At 47.3% G+C, this 16,218-nt stretch overlaps 1 protein-coding gene across 7 annotated transcripts in view; it reads right to left on the bottom strand.

Annotated features, from left to right (window-relative positions):
• RBMS2 (RNA binding motif single stranded interacting protein 2) overlaps window positions 1-16,218 on the bottom strand; it is a 174,681-nt gene that overhangs the window by 101,598 nt on the left and 56,865 nt on the right. Inside the window, exon 1 of one of the 7 annotated variants that reach the window (XM_077483468.1) lies at window positions 9,427-9,620. The exons of 5 other annotated variants lie outside the window; for them this stretch is intronic. In XM_077483468.1, the coding sequence (XP_077339594.1) occupies window positions 9,427-9,471 (45 nt within the window). In that variant the 5' untranslated portion in view covers window positions 9,472-9,620. Of the gene's footprint in view, window positions 1-9,426; window positions 9,621-16,218 lie in introns of those variants that run through there. One more of the 7 variants, XM_077483467.1, reaches the window with a different exon arrangement.

The raw sequence follows: 16,218 nt of genomic DNA, 5'->3' as shown, positions 1-16,218 counted from the left end.
TATCTATTTTATAGATATTTTAGATATTAAAAATATGGGTCTGGGTGTAGGTTTAAAAGCCGTATACAGCAGCTCTCATGGTTTATAAAGATGAGAATATAGGTTTGCCCACTAATGGACCACACAACCTTGTCTACAATACAAAGCTAGACCTAAAAGTTTACACCAGCCATCAAAGGCATTCCTGACCTTTCACAGGTAAAACCAAGATGAAACGTTATTAAATCCTAACTGACACCTCTAGAAACAAAAAGCAGACATACCAAACTAGCCATTCACAAAAACAGAATCAAACTGGGGTTTAAAAGGATCTTTTCTTAAACTTGTCACGTGTAGTTGCAGATGCTGAAAAAACTACAAATGTATATTTGTTCAGATATGACTGATCTAGCTTTGGAAGCATTACTTACTTAAAAAAAAAAAAAAATTCTTTAACCACTTGCCTACTGGGCACTTTCACCCCCTTCCTGCTCAGACCAATCTTCAGCACTCAGTGCTGTTACACCTTGAATGACAATTGCGCGTTCATGCAACGCTGTAACCAAACTAGACTTTTATTTTTATTTTTTTTAAAGACAGATAAAGCTTTCTTTTTGTGGTATTCAATCACCACTTGCTTTTTTGTTTTCTGCTAAACAAAAACAGACAGAAAATTTGGAAAAAAAATTAAAATAAATAATAAAAGGTTTTTCTTAGTTTCTGTTATAAAAATGTTGGCAATTTTACAGTATATTTTCTCCTTCGCTGATGTGCACTGATAGACACCGATAGGCGGCACTCAAAGGCACCAACAAGCATCACTGATGAGCACAGACGGGCAGCACTGGTGGGCACAGACTGGCAATTAGGACACTGCTGGTCAGTGCTCATGTCCCCTGTGTGGATTCTGGCTTTCAGCTCTCCCCTCCTCACACCCTGTCAGCGTAAGGGGAGGATTGCCAATAACCAACAAATCATATTTACATCTGTGATCAGCTGTGATTGGACACAGCTGATCACATGGTAAAGAGCCACTGTGATGGGCTCTTTACCCTGATCTGTGATCAGCTGCGTCCAAAGGAAGCAGCGATCACAGATCAAGGCCGATGTGCGCTGCAGGCAAAGTGCACCAGCGCTGTAGCGGTCATTCGGCTATAGCGCGGATGCAAAGCAGTTAAAGCAACCATTTTGTTCCACAAAGCAACAGTTTCATTGTAATGCCAGTCCTTGCAGCCTCCATCAGTCCATTCACTCTGGAAAGGGACACACCTGGTACTTTGTGTTACTTTGAAGGATGTGACTGATCTCCCTTCCTCCTACCATATGACAGAGATGGTGCTTAACGATTAGCCGCTTAGGCACCTAATGATGTTACTTGGGATGGGGAAGAAAGACCTTAGTCCTGCATATGCTCCAAGTTGTGGCTTGGAGATTACAAAGAGCTTCTCCTCACTCCTGCGGGTGAACAGGAAGGAGGAGAGAAAAAAAGGAAATACAAGCTGCTGCGTGGGCCAGTGTTGCACACAGGGCCGTCCAGCTGCAGTGTGTTCCAAGTGCTGCCGGCGATTAGGACCATGCACGTTCTGGGAGGAAAGTCAAGAAAGCAGGTCTTCTGCATTCCAGACCTTCATCCCTGAACACACAGGGCCCTTAACCACTGGTAGCACTCAGCACAGTGTTCCGTTATGTCCAGCCACAGCCTGACACTTTGTCAGGCTGCCTGCAGTAGGGCTGGACTCTGTACCTATCCCTCCCTGGTGCACAAAAATATTAGAAACGCACTGCCCAGTGTGCAAGGGGCCTTAAAATGGTTCTTTTGCTTGGCCTGCATGGACAAAGAACAGATTTTTGTACAATAGATGAAAGTTGTAGAAAGGAAAGGCTCATGTCACTTGGGTGCGTTATGTAGTGCTCCATTTTTTTTGTAATTCACTTTATTTGTAAAGGTAAGTCAGGTTACAAAGGAGAATGCTGCAAGTTTGCTTCATTTATGTATGTCAACTATCTTCCAACATAATCAACAGTGAATTAGCAGAAAACCAACTTGATGACTTATGCAGGCCATACATGGAGCAAAATGTATTTCTGGCAACCACGAGTTGCAAGTAAGAAATTCACTCGATTCCCACCCGCTGAGCCATTGAATGGGATTCCCCCACCAGGAGAATTAAGAAATTATTGTTAGTGGGTATAGCAGTCACTAGCATTAATCACATGTAAAATCCAGCAGGCTGGTTGAACCCATACATGGTTCAAATTTTGTCTGGTTCTTCCTGAACCTGCTGAGATTTGAACCGTCTATGCCAGTGATGGCGAACCTTGGCACCCCAGATGTTTTGGAACTACATTTCCCATGATGCTCATGCACTCTGCGGTGTAGAGGAGCATCATGGGAAATGTAGTTCCAAAACATCTGGGGTGCCAAGGTTCGCCATCACTGGTCTATGCCATCAGTAAGAAGATTAATGATATGAGAACAATTGTCGTACGTTAAGACACGTATCGGTATAGGAGGTAGGAGGAATATCAATATATGTGGAGAGTCAAATAACCAAGTCAGCACCTTGTTGCTATTTCCATGAAATCACCTATGTCACATTGTAGGGCACTGAGATCAGGTGCTTCCATTTGACAACATATCACCATACCAGCGGCAGACTACATACAAAAGAAATGCTGCTTGGAGAATTGAATAGTACGTTTTGAGGTCCTATCACAGAGTATGAAAAACAACAAGGACCACTGAGACCCAATTAGGACACTAGCTACATAGTCTAGGACAGGAGTGTCCAGCCCACAGGCCTCATGTGGCCCCAGAGTTAAGCGTGCGGACCAGACCCATCTGGCAAGACAATGGGGATGCCGTGCCAACACAGCCACCAACACAGGCAAGCTCAGCCCATGAACATCTGTAGGGACGCCGAGGATGTCAAGCAAACAGAGCAGCCGCGCCTATATTGACAAGCCAGGCAAATAGCCAGCGATTACCTGCGGTGATCACCGATGTATGCACTTTGCGTCCAGCAGGTAATCGCTGGCTGTGTAAAGAACCACGAATAGGTGTGGTCTCTGACGACCTGTCATTATAGTGAATGGGTCCAGTGGCCGTACCTACCCGCTGAAAGTCGCAGGAGGAACTGCTCGCCCAACTTTGTCCGTCAAACAGTTTCGGCAAACATTCCGCTCAAACTTAGCATGGACGGACATGGCCACACACGACGGACGAACAGTTTGCTGAAACCGTGCGCGATGACGTGAACGGCACGTACGACGGGACGAAAAATACGACGTCCTATACACTGCATTATAACTTTCGGCGTGTAAATCCTTTCTGAGCATGCGCGGAACTTAGTTTGACGAACAAGCCTACACACGAGCGGACTGTTCGCTGAAACAAGGTTTCAGCGGACAGTTTTTCGGAAATTCCGAAAAACCTTGTTCGTCAAACTGTCCGCTGAAACTGTCCGCTGAAAGCCCACACACGAGCGGACTGTCCGCCCAAACACTGTTCAGCGGACAAAGTTGGGCGAACAGTCCGCCCGTATGTACGCGGCCTTATGGATGTCTTTAGAATCCTGATGCCAGATTCATGAAACCCTGCAAATTTTCATGTTTAGTACAGATCCATGCAACAAATTCCAATAATTGCTATTTATGACACTTTTACTGTATGGCATGATTGCTGGGACAGATTTATAAAGAACCATCACCACATTGGTGATAAGGAAAATCGAACGTAGAGCAGTCCTCTTATTTTGGAGTAAATAAGTTAATTGTGTTGGAAATGTAATTGTGTCACATGTTTAGACATTTTTGCAACAAAATTGGTCTTTGCCTGCTGCCACTGGCACAGTACACATATGCATCCACATGGCAGGTGGGCCAGTTTCCCGTACACAAACACTAACCAAAAGTATTGGGACACCTGCCTTTTTATATATATATATATATATATATATATACACACACACACACACACACACACACACACACACACACTTTAATGGTATCCCAGTCTTAGTCCATACGGTTCAATATTGCGTTGGCCCATTCGTTGCACCTAGAACAACTTCATCTCTTCTGGGAAGGCTGTCCACAAGGTTTAGGAGTGTGTCTATAGGAAAGTTTGATCATTCTTCCAGAAGCGCAATTATGAAGGTCAGGCACTGGTGTGGACAAGAAGGTCTGGTAATGTACATGTCAGCAGCCTTCAGGGCTGGTAGACACCAGAACATAGTTTGAGAAAGCTGCATTCCATGTGCGTTTTCTGTACAAAACGCACTGCAGTTGCGATCTGCAGGGGGTGCGACACCCCAAACACAAAAGTGCTTTTAACGCTACCCTGGGCACCCATGTGAATGAGCCCTTATAGGCTAAAACATGTCTGTGTGTATCCATGTCTTGTATACAGTAGGTACAGTATAGAGGGTTACTATTCCTGTAACACATACTCACAATACAGTACTCCCTCATAGTATGAAATATCCGAGTTAATCCAAACAATGAGGTGATAAGGAGAAGAAGGAGGAGATTGCCTTCCCTGAACCCTGGAACACTCAAGACAAACATAGATAGAAAAAGCCATGTGCCCAGGACTACCCAGCAAAGGCCGCCATCACCTTGGCACAGGACTGCCCAACTTCTGCTTTGATCATCTAATAAATTCTGAACACATTGCAATGACAATGGCAAACTGGAGAGCAGGCACACACCCAGCATAAATACATGATGCTAAAACAGCAAATATTTACTAAGGCAATGGAATGGCATCACACAAGGAAAACCTCAAACATTACAGGAAGTTCCACTAGCACTGGGATAGAAAAGGGCAAGTGCTCCGAGTCCTCTGCAAGAGGCCCCACCCCTGCAAAAAACAATTATATTTTTTTTTATTTTTTAATGTCTATCCTGGGAAGCAATATTTACAATCATCTGTAATGATTCTTATTCTGGTATATTGTATTAGAAATTTTGGTGGTTCAAGCAAAGCATGCATAGTGTTCTTATGCCCATGGGGCTCACTCACACGTGCGACTGGGGAGGGGGGGTAGTAAAACCATTCTACAAATGCCCCAGGGGCCACAACACTGTGCTTTGTGGCCGTGGCAAAACATAAACACTTTGGTGGGCATTGCTGCCGCCAAATGCAACGAATGCAGTTCTACGGGGCCGTCCTGCAATGCACGCAATTGCGGTCCTGTAGTGCACCATTTAAAGGGGCAAACATCGGTTAGTGTGGAGGTGATCTATCATCTCCTCAGCACTTGCCAAATACCTCTGAAAAGTGATCTGAGCAGGTGTTGCTTTTTAGTAGAGCAGCAGTCTGAACCAACCCCTAAAAGCAGGAGTCTCAAACTGGCGGCCTGCCTTAAAGTGACAGTAAACTCTGTTTTGAAAAAATATCTATTCAAGTATGTACCCTCCACTCAAAAAAGTACCTCCTGGTGTTCTCAGCCTCCACCTTTTTTTTTTTTTTTTTTTGCTGTGCGTCTCTGCGTTTTTCCACTGGTGCATGCTTTGGAAAGGGTCAGGGACTCGTTTCCTGCAGCAGGCTGCATTTTTTGGCTCCATAAACGTCAATGGAAACACATTGATTGCGTTTTTGATGCATTTCTGAAGTGTTTTTGCTGGTTTCTCCTGCAGGACAACAGATACTTCCCAGAAACGCAAAGCGAATCAAAAATGTGTCAAACACATGTGAAAAAATGCAAAATGCACCAGGAAAATGCTATAACAGCAACCTGCATAGGTGTGCACCTATGCAGGTTGCAGTTGATAAAAAAAACACAAGCACTGCATAGTTACATAGTCTGGTTGAAAAAGACACAAGTCCATCCTGTCTAACCAATAAAAAAAAAATGAAAAAACAAATGATACAATCCTATATATACACACACACACACACAATCCTTCACCCACTGTTGATCCAGAGGAAGGCTAAAACCCCAGCAAAGCATGCTCCAATTTGCTACAGCAGGGGAAACAAATCCTCCCTGATCCCCTGAGAGGCAATTGTATATTCCCTGGATTAACTTTACCTATACAATGTTAGTACCCAGTTATATTATGTGTATTTAGGAAATAATCCAGGCCTATCCTAAAGCAATCTACTGAGCTGGCCAGAACCACCTTTGGAGGGAGTCTATTCCACATTTTCACAGCCTTACTGTGAAGAAGCCTTTCCGTATTTGGAGATAAAGATCTCTTTTCCTCCAGACGTAAAGAGTGCCCCCTCCTCCTCTGTGATGACAGTGTTTTTTGGTGCATTTCTGCTGCATATCCATTGAAGTCTACTGAACCAAAAACGTAACCTGCTGTGAGCAATAAAAAAAAAGTCCCTGACCCTTTCCAAATAAACGCACCGGTTAAAAATGCATAGATGTGAGAATGACTCATAGGAATACATGTCAAATGGGCTGCAGTGCGTTTCTACAAAACGCATAGGTGTGAACCTAGCCTAGAACCTAGAGGGCGACTATGTTTTTTCTCCATGGTCCCATTGTATGTAGGAACATAGCGACCTTCTCTTGCTTGCTCCCTAGATGGACTATGGGCTTTGTAGTGTGCATAGAGCAACGCACATAGCTGCAACTAACACTCCAAGCAAACTGGAGTATGGGGGAAAATTAGATGTTTGGGAACTCATAGAGGTTGTTACAAGAAGGAAGAAAAACACATTTCATTAAAAATAGAATATAGGGTTATTAAGCAATGGATGTGTGTGGATTATTTTTAAAGAATAAGGATATTTTTTTAGTGTCACTATAAGGAAGGCAGACTATAATTGTGTGTGCACTGTGACCTCATAATGATGTTAAAATACAAGCCTGTCATTGAGAAGGTAAACCAACTTCCTAGTTATTGATTGGTGAGAAAAGTCCATGACTGAGGACATGTGGTGTAGCCCTAGGTGAGCCAGAACTGTCAGGCCAGATCAAGCTCTAGATCAGGGATCCTCAAACTACGGCCCTCTAGCTGTTGCGGAACTACACATCCCATGAGGCATTGTAAAACTCTGACATTCACAGACATGACTAGGCATGATGGGAATTGTAGTTCTGGAACAACTGGAGGGCCGTAGTTTGAAGACCCCTGCTCTAGATTGTGTTGAGGGGATCTATGTGGATGGTGGATGGAGATCTACCTGGAGGAGATACGCTGGCTCATACTGTATATATATGTATGGAAGTCACATCTATAACCTTTCTACATATACAGAACTTGTCACTTTCGATGAACTGTAATAGAGTCTGATGGGTACATTTGGTGATCAGTTGAGTATTTTAATTCCTGTGTATGAGGGGCCCACCGAAACTGAAGCACCCCTCAAAAGGTGTAAAGCTGGCCAGATACTAGCAGAATTTTGTTCAAAATTTCTAATTTTAAGAACATTTGTTGGATTTTCTAATCATTAGTGGTATCAAATTAATGTTGGTTTTTCGACTGCAGGGACAGGAAATTCCATAGGAGGATGGATTTTTTTTTTTTTACTCAAAAGCTAATTTCTAAGAATGTATGTTTTTTATTTGGGAAAGTCCATTTATTCCAAAATTTTATGTTAAAAGCAAAAGACATTTTGATGAACTTTTGATTGACCTTCATCAACTGATTGATTGTATTGAGGTTTATACAAATGTTTATTCAACAATCTACTAGTTTATGGCCAGCCTAAATGGGACCTTCCAATCATACTAGACCCATGTCCATTCACTCCTGAGTGCTTTGTCATTCATTTCCCAAAGTGTGACAACCCTCAACATGAAGGATCCCATTCTAACACATGGTGCCAGGTCACAAGTGAGCGTTGTACCACTTGTCACATTAAAGGGTACAGGAGATTTTTGGTTTTGGGGCAGTTTAGGCATCAATATGAGCACATAAAAAACAGACATTGTATTGCTTTTTTTCACATTTTTGTGCCCAACAACTGGTCTGGCAGGTACAAGGATGCTGATGACATATGATGTCACAGATGATACAGCTTTTCATTGGCCAAAACAAAAACACATACAATACACTTCAAAAACATGCAGAAATAAAATGCATGTATATATACTCAGATGTGAAAGGGGTCCAAGCAACATGTGATGAGTAGGAGACCAGGACCATGTATAGTACCCCCATGATCCATCATCCAGCAGTGATCAGAGGTACCCAGGACATATAGAACCCCCATGATGCATTTAGCATTGAGTGGTCAGAGGAGCCCAGGAACATATATAGTACCTCCATGATCCATCAGTGATCATAGGTACCCAGGACACATATAGTAACCTCATGTTCCATCAGTGATCAGAGGTACCAGGGACACATATAGTAACCTCATGATCCATCAGTGATCAGAGGTACCAGGGACACATATAGTAACCTCATGATCCATCAGTGATCAGAGGTACCAGGGACACATATAGTAACCTCATGATCCATCAGTGATCAGAGGTACCAGGGACACATATAGTAACCTCATGATCCATCAGTGATCAGAGGTACCAGGGACACATATAGTAACCTCATGATCCATCAGTGATCAGAGGTACCAGGGACACATATAGTAACCTCATGATCCATCAGTGATCAGAGGTACCAGGGACACATATAGTAACCTCATGATCCATCCAGCAGTGAGTGGTCAGAGGAGCCCAGGAACATATATAGTACCTCCATCGGCAATCAGAGGAGCCCAGGAACACATATAGTAACCACATGACCCATCAGTGTTCCGGAGAACCCAGGAACACACACACACACACACACACACACACACACACACATACATATATATATATATATATATATATATATATATATATATAGTAACCCCATGACCCATTCATCATCAGAGTAGCCCAGGAACATATATAGTACCCCCATGACCCATCAACAGTCAGGTGAACCCAGAAACATATAATACCCCCATGACCTATCAGCGATCAGAGTAGTCCAGGAACAAATATAGTACCTCCATGACCAGTCATCAGAGTAACCCAGAAACATATAGTACCCCCATAACCCATTCGTGATCAGAGAAACTCAGGAACATATATAGTACACACGATCCATCCATCAGAGAGGTATCAGAGGAGCCCAGGAACATGCATGGCATCCCCATGATCATCATCCAGCAGCGATCAGGGGAGCCCAAGTCCATGTATAGTATCCCCATGATCCATCAGAGAAGACCAGAAACATGCATGGCACCCCCCATGATCCATCATAGGAGCTCAGGAACATATATAGTACCCCACGATCCATCCATCAGTGAGGGATCAGAGGAGCCCAGGAACATAGATAGCACTCCACCCTCCCCATCCTCCATCAGTGATCAGAAGAGCCCAGGAACATGCATGGCACCCCCATCAGAGCCCAGGCCACCCTCCTGGCAGTGCCCGGGTCCTCTTCCCCCAGTACACACCGCGTGTTCTCATGACAAAGGATCAGAGCACCTACCAGCTTCCCGGTGGGTATCCTGAGGGGCACACTGGAGAAGATCATGGTGTCTCGTAGTACAGGTCAGCCTGGGGCTGTCGCCTCTATTGGCTCCACTGGAAAGACAGGAATACAATGTTCCTGGAACTTTCATTAACAAAAAAGACCAGGGCGGGCCTCTCCGCGCCAAACCCCGCCCACCCCCGACGGGCTGTCCCACAAGCGGGTGTAGTCTGAGGACGGGGCCTGGCCACGCCTGTTGCTGCGATGCCGCGGTGTGCTCGGGGTCAGGACGACGGGGAGATCCCCGATGGGGCTGTGTGTGGTGGGGGGAGGGGATACGTAGTGGAGGTGATTAGTCTCCCCTGCCTCGTCTTTTCCCCCCCTTTGTCGCTCCCTCCACGTGGGTTTGTCCTGTGCTGGGGGGAGGCGCATTGTTCAGTGCGGGGATTCCTGGCATACTTGAGGATTTAATCAGCAGATCAAGAGCTGAGCCAGAGACACTCAGTTCCCTGTCCTCCCTCCTCCTCCCCTCAGCACATTCCCATCTCCCTCACTTCACTGGGAAGGTAATACACCCAGCACAACAAAGGCGGTCACACACTAAACACACACAGCCTGCAATACTACACCACAGGGGCCCCTCCACACTATACTACACCACAGGGGCCCCTCCACACTATACTACACCACAGGGGCCCCTCCACACTATACTACACCACAGGGCCCCCTCCACACTATACTACACCACAGGGCCCCCTCCACACTATACTACACCACAGGGGCCCATCCACACTACTACACCACAGGGGCCCCTCCACACTATACTACACCACAGGGGCCCCTCCACACTATACTACACCACAGGGGCCCCTCCACACTATACTACACCACAGGGGCCCTTCTACACTATACTACACCACAGGGCCCCCTCCACACTATACTACACCACAGGGGCCCCTCCACACTATACTACACCACAGGGGCCCCTCCACACTATACTACACCACAGGGGCCCTTCTACACTATACTACACCACAGGGCCCCCTCCACACTATACTACACCACAGGGGCCCCTCCACACTATACTACACCACAGGGGCCCCTCCACACTATACTACACCACAGGGGCCCCTCCACACTATACTACACCACAGGGCCCCCTCCACACTATACTACACCACAGGGCCCCCTCCACACTATACTACACCACAGGGGCCCATCCACACTACTACACCACAGGGGCCCCTCCACACTATACTACACCACAGGGGCCCCTCCACACTATACTACACCACAGGGGCCCCTCCACACTATACTACACCACAGGGGCCCTTCTACACTATACTACACCACAGGGCCCCCTCCACACTATACTACACCACAGGGGCCCCTCCACACTATACTACACCACAGGGGCCCCTCCACACTATACTACACCACAGGGGCCCTTCTACACTATACTACACCACAGGGCCCCCTCCACACTATACTACACCACAGGGGCCCCTCCACACTATACTACACCACAGGGGCCCCTCCACGCTATACTACACCACAGGGGCCCCTCCACACTATACTACACCACAGGGGCCCCTCCACACTATACTACACCACAGGGGCCCCTCCACACTATACTACACCACAGGGGCCCTTCTACACTATACTACACCACAGGGGCCCCTCCACACTATACTACACCACAGGGGCCCCTCCACACTATACTACACCACAGGGGCCCTTCTACACTATACTACACCACAGGGCCCCCTCCACACTATACTACACCACAGGGCCCCCTCCACACTATACTACACCACAGGGGCCCCTCCACACTATACTACACCACAGGGGCCCTTCTACACTATACTACACCACAGGGGCCCTTCTACACTATACTACACCACAGGGGCCCCTCCACACTATACTACACCACAGGGGCCCCTCCACACTATACTACACCACAGGGGCCCCTCCACACTATACTACACCACAGGGGCCCCTCCACACTATACTACACCACAGGGGCCCTTCTACACTATACTACACCACAGGGGCCCCTCCACACTATACTACACCACAGGGCCCCCTCCACACTATACTACACCACAGGGCCCCCTCCACACTATACTACACCACAGGGCCCCCTCCACACTATACTACACCACAGGGCCCCCTCCACACTATACTACACCACAGGGCCCCCTCCACACTATACTACACCACAGGGGCCCCTCCACACTATACTACACCACAGGGGCCCTTCTACACTATACTACACCACAGGGCCCCCTCCACACTATACTACACCACAGGGCCCCCTCCACACTATACTACACCACAGGGGCCCCTCCACACTATACTACACCACAGGGGCCCCTCCACGCTATACTACACCACAGGGGCCCCTCCACGCTATACTACACCACAGGGGCCCCTCCACACTATACTACACCACAGGGGCCCCTCCACACTATACTACACCACAGGGGCCCCTCCACACTATACTACACCACAGGGGCCCCTCCACGCTATACTACACCACAGGGCCCCCTCCACACTATACTACACCACAGGGCCCCCTCCACACTATACTACACCACAGGGGCCCCTCCACACTATACTACACCACAGGGGCCCCTCCACGCTATACTACACCACAGGGGCCCCTCCACACTATACTACACCACAGGGGCCCCTCCACACTATACTACACCCCAGGGGCCCTTCTACACTATACTACACCACAGGGCCCCCTCCACGCTATACTACACCACAGGGGCCCCTCCACACTATACTACACCACAGGGGCCCCTCCACACTATACTACACCCCAGGGGCCCTTCTACACTATACTACACCACAGGGCCCCCTCCACGCTATACTACACCACAGGGGCCCCTCCACACTATACTACACCACAGGGGCCCCTCCACACTATACTACACCACAGGGGCCCCTCCACACTATACTACACCACAGGGGCCCCTCCACACTATACTACACCACATGGGGCCCCTCCACACTATACTACACCACAGGGGCCCTTCTACACTATACTACACCACAGGGGCCCTTCTACACTATACTACACCACAGGGCCCCCTCCACACTATACTACACCACAGGGCCCCCTCCACACTATACTACACCACAGGGGCCCCTCCACACTATACTACACCACAGGGGCCCCTCCACACTATACTACACCACAGGGGCCCCTCCATACTATACTACACCACAGGGGCCCCTCCACACTATACTACACCACAGGGGCCCTTCTACACTATACTACACCACAGGGCCCCCTCCACACTATACTACACCACAGGGGCCCTTCTACACTATACTACACCACAGGGGCCCTTCTACACTATACTACACCACAGGGGCCCTTCTACACTATACTACACCACAGGTGCCCTTCTACACTATACTACACCGCAGGGGCCCCTCCACACTATACTACACCACAGGGGCCCTTCTACACTACAGGGGCCCTTCCACACTATGCTACACCACAGGGGCCCTTCTATACTATATTACAGAGGTCCTTCCATACTATATTACAGAGGTCCTTCCATACTACAGGGGTCCTTCCATACTATACTACAGGGGCCCGTCTATACTACAGGGGTCCTTCCACACTATACTACACCACAGGGACCCTTCCATACTATATTACAGAGGTCCTTCCATACTATACTACAGGGGCTCTTCCATACTACACCACAGGGGCTCTTCCATACTACACCACAGGGGCCCTTCCATACTACACCACAGGGGCCCTTCCACACTATACTACACCACAGGGACCCTTCTACACTACAGGGGTCCTTCCATACTATACCACAGTGGCTCCTCTATACTACAGGGGTCCTTCCATACTATTCTGCAGGGGCCCTTCCACACTATAGTACACCACAGGGGCCCTTCTATACTACAGAGGCCCTACTATACTACACCACAAGGGCCCTTCTATAATACAGGGGTCCTTCCATACTATAGGGGCCCTTCTATGCTACAGGGGTCCTTCCATACTATAGGGCCCCTTCTATACTACAGGGGCCCTTCCACACTATACTACACTACAGGGGCCCTTCCACACTATACTACAGGGGCTCTTCCATACCACGCTACAGGGGCTCTTCCATACCACAATATAGGGGCCCTTCAATACTATATTATAGAGGCCCTTTCATACTACACTATAGGAGCACTGCAATACTATACTACAGGGGCCCTTCCACACCATAGGGGCCCTTCAATGCTATATTATAGAGGCCCTTTCATACTACACTATAGGGGCCCTTCAATACTATATTATAGAGGCCCTTTCATACTACACTATAGGAGCACTGCAATACTACACTATTGGGGCCCTTCCACACTACACTATAGGGACCCTTCCATGCTGCACTATAGGGGCCCTGCTATACTACACTATAGGGGCCCTTCCATACTACACTACAGGGGCCCTTTCATACTACGTTATCAGGGCTCTTCTGTATTATATTATAGGGGCCCCTCCATAATACATTATAGTTGCCCTTTTGTATTATCTTATAGGGGCTCTTCCATACTACATTATAGTTGCCCTTCCATTTTATATCATAAGGGCCCTTCCATACTACATTAAAGGGGCCCCTGACCAGGCACACTAGTCTCACTCCTTTGTTGGGCCCACCAGCAGCTCCCATAGCATGTGCTTCTAATAGGAAACATATGGGGTGACGGAATGTGGTTTCAACAAAAAAAAAAAAAAGGTTTGTTTTCTTTTCTACCTCCATAAAGAGGAATCCCAGTCACCTTTGGCCCCACCCACTCTCTGGCATCACCATCCTTGTTAGTCTGGTGCAAACGTGCACAGTGTCCCTGCAGCAAATCTGCTCATGCCAACATGTGGGACTTCCACTCTGTGCATGTGAAGATGTGCGTCATTACAGCAGAAATTTGCCCAAAAGAGGGCGTTCCACTTATCTGCCTCCGAACTCCTCCTTTACAGCTTTTGCCACATTCACCTGTTTGTTTTTTTGGGGGTTGGGGGGAGTGGGTACCTGCTTTAACTTCTAGGTTCACCTAGCAAGTTTATATCCCCCCCACCCCTGCCCGCAGCTTCCCGGGACACGTCGCAGGTTCCAGAATGCTGCAAGACCGTTTACAAAGCACAGCGTGGCTCCCACGTGAGCATTGGGCAGTTGGCTGTGAAGTCGCTGGCTTCCCACGCTAAGGATTTCAGGGCTGGGGACTTGAAGTCCAGTGAAGAACGGGGCCTGGTGAGGACAGCGCTGGATCCCTGGACAGGTAAGTGATCTTTTGTTAAAAGGCAGCAGCTACCGTATTTGTAGCTGTTGATTTTAAAAACTTTTTTTTGTTCCTAGGGTGAAGATCCCCTTTAAGTAAAAGTGATTAAAGGCAGACTTATTTTTAACCACTTAAGCCCCGGACCATTTGGCTGGCCAAAGACCAGAGCACTTTTTGCGATTCGGAACTGCGTCGCTTTAACTGACAATTATGAGACGTGACTCCCAAACAAAATTGACGTCCTTTTTTCCCCACAAATAGAGCTTTCTTTTGGTGGTATTTGATCACCTCTGCGGTTTTTATTTTTTGCGCTATAAACAAAAAAATAGCGTCAATTTTGAAAAAAAAACACATTTTTTTTTCCCTCAGTTTAAGCCAATACGTATTCTTCTACATATGTTTGGTAAAAAAAAAATCACTCAATCATATTTATAATTTTTTTTTTTTTTTTTTTTTTTAGTAATGGCGGCGATCATTTTATTTTTTTTATTTTTTATCGTGACTGCGTCATTATGGCAGACAGACCGGACACTTTTGGTGCGATTTTGGGACCATTCACATTTATACATCGATCAGTGCAATTAATGCATTGATTACTGTGTAAATGTGACTGACAGTGAATGGGGTTAACCACTAGATGGTGCTGTAGGGGTTAAGTGTGTCCTAGGGAGTGATTCTAACTGTTGGGGGAATGGGCTAGCATTACTGATCATGCTCCCAATTATAGGGAGCTGTGATCAGTGACAGTGTCACTAGGAAGAACAGGGAGATGCTTGTTTACATTAGCATTTCCCCGTTCTTCCTCTCCGTGAGACGATTGCGGGTATCAAGTCTGCGGGACCCACGATCACGCTTCAGGAAGCTCTGGGCACACCCGCAACCCGCCTCTTAAAGGGCAACGTACAGGTACGTGATTCTGCCTGTACATTCCCTTCTGCTGCAGTATATCTGTGTGAGGCGGTCGTGAAGTGGTTAAATAACAAACATGTTATACTTGCCTGCTCTGTGCAGTGGTTTTGCACAGAGCAGCCTGGATCCTCAACTTCTTGAGTCCCCCATCGGTGCTCCTGGCCCACGCTGAGTGCCCCCATAGCAAGCAGCCAATTCTCTGTGTGACCATTCACACACAGCACGGTTTGGCCCTGTCCCTGCTCTCTTCTTATTGGCTCACTGGCTGAGATTGACAGTGGCAGGAACCAGTGGCTCCCATTGCTGTCTCAGCCAATGAGGAGGAAGAGACCTGGGAGAGCCGCAGCTCTTGTGCACAAGATCAAGATGGGGCTTAGGTAAGTATTAGGGGGGGTGCTGCACACAGAAGGTTTTTTTTTTTACCTTCAAAGATAGAATGCATGAAGGTAAAAAACCTTGAGTCTTTACAACCACTTGGGGAAAAAAAATATGGAGCCGCAAGGAACCATGGGATATGTAGTCCTTAGAAATTGCAAAAAGCAGAAGAGAAGCTGCAAATCATGTGGGAAATCCAGGAAGTTGTGGAAAGAGATGGCAAGC

The sequence above is a fragment of the Lithobates pipiens genome, unplaced genomic scaffold (genome assembly GCF_037356315.1).
Source record: "Lithobates pipiens isolate NorthernLeopardFrog02 unplaced genomic scaffold, aLitPip1_a1.2 Scaffold_16, whole genome shotgun sequence".
Taxonomy (NCBI): Eukaryota; Metazoa; Chordata; class Amphibia; order Anura; family Ranidae; genus Lithobates; species Lithobates pipiens.
This window is presented reverse-complemented; position numbering and strand designations above follow the sequence as displayed.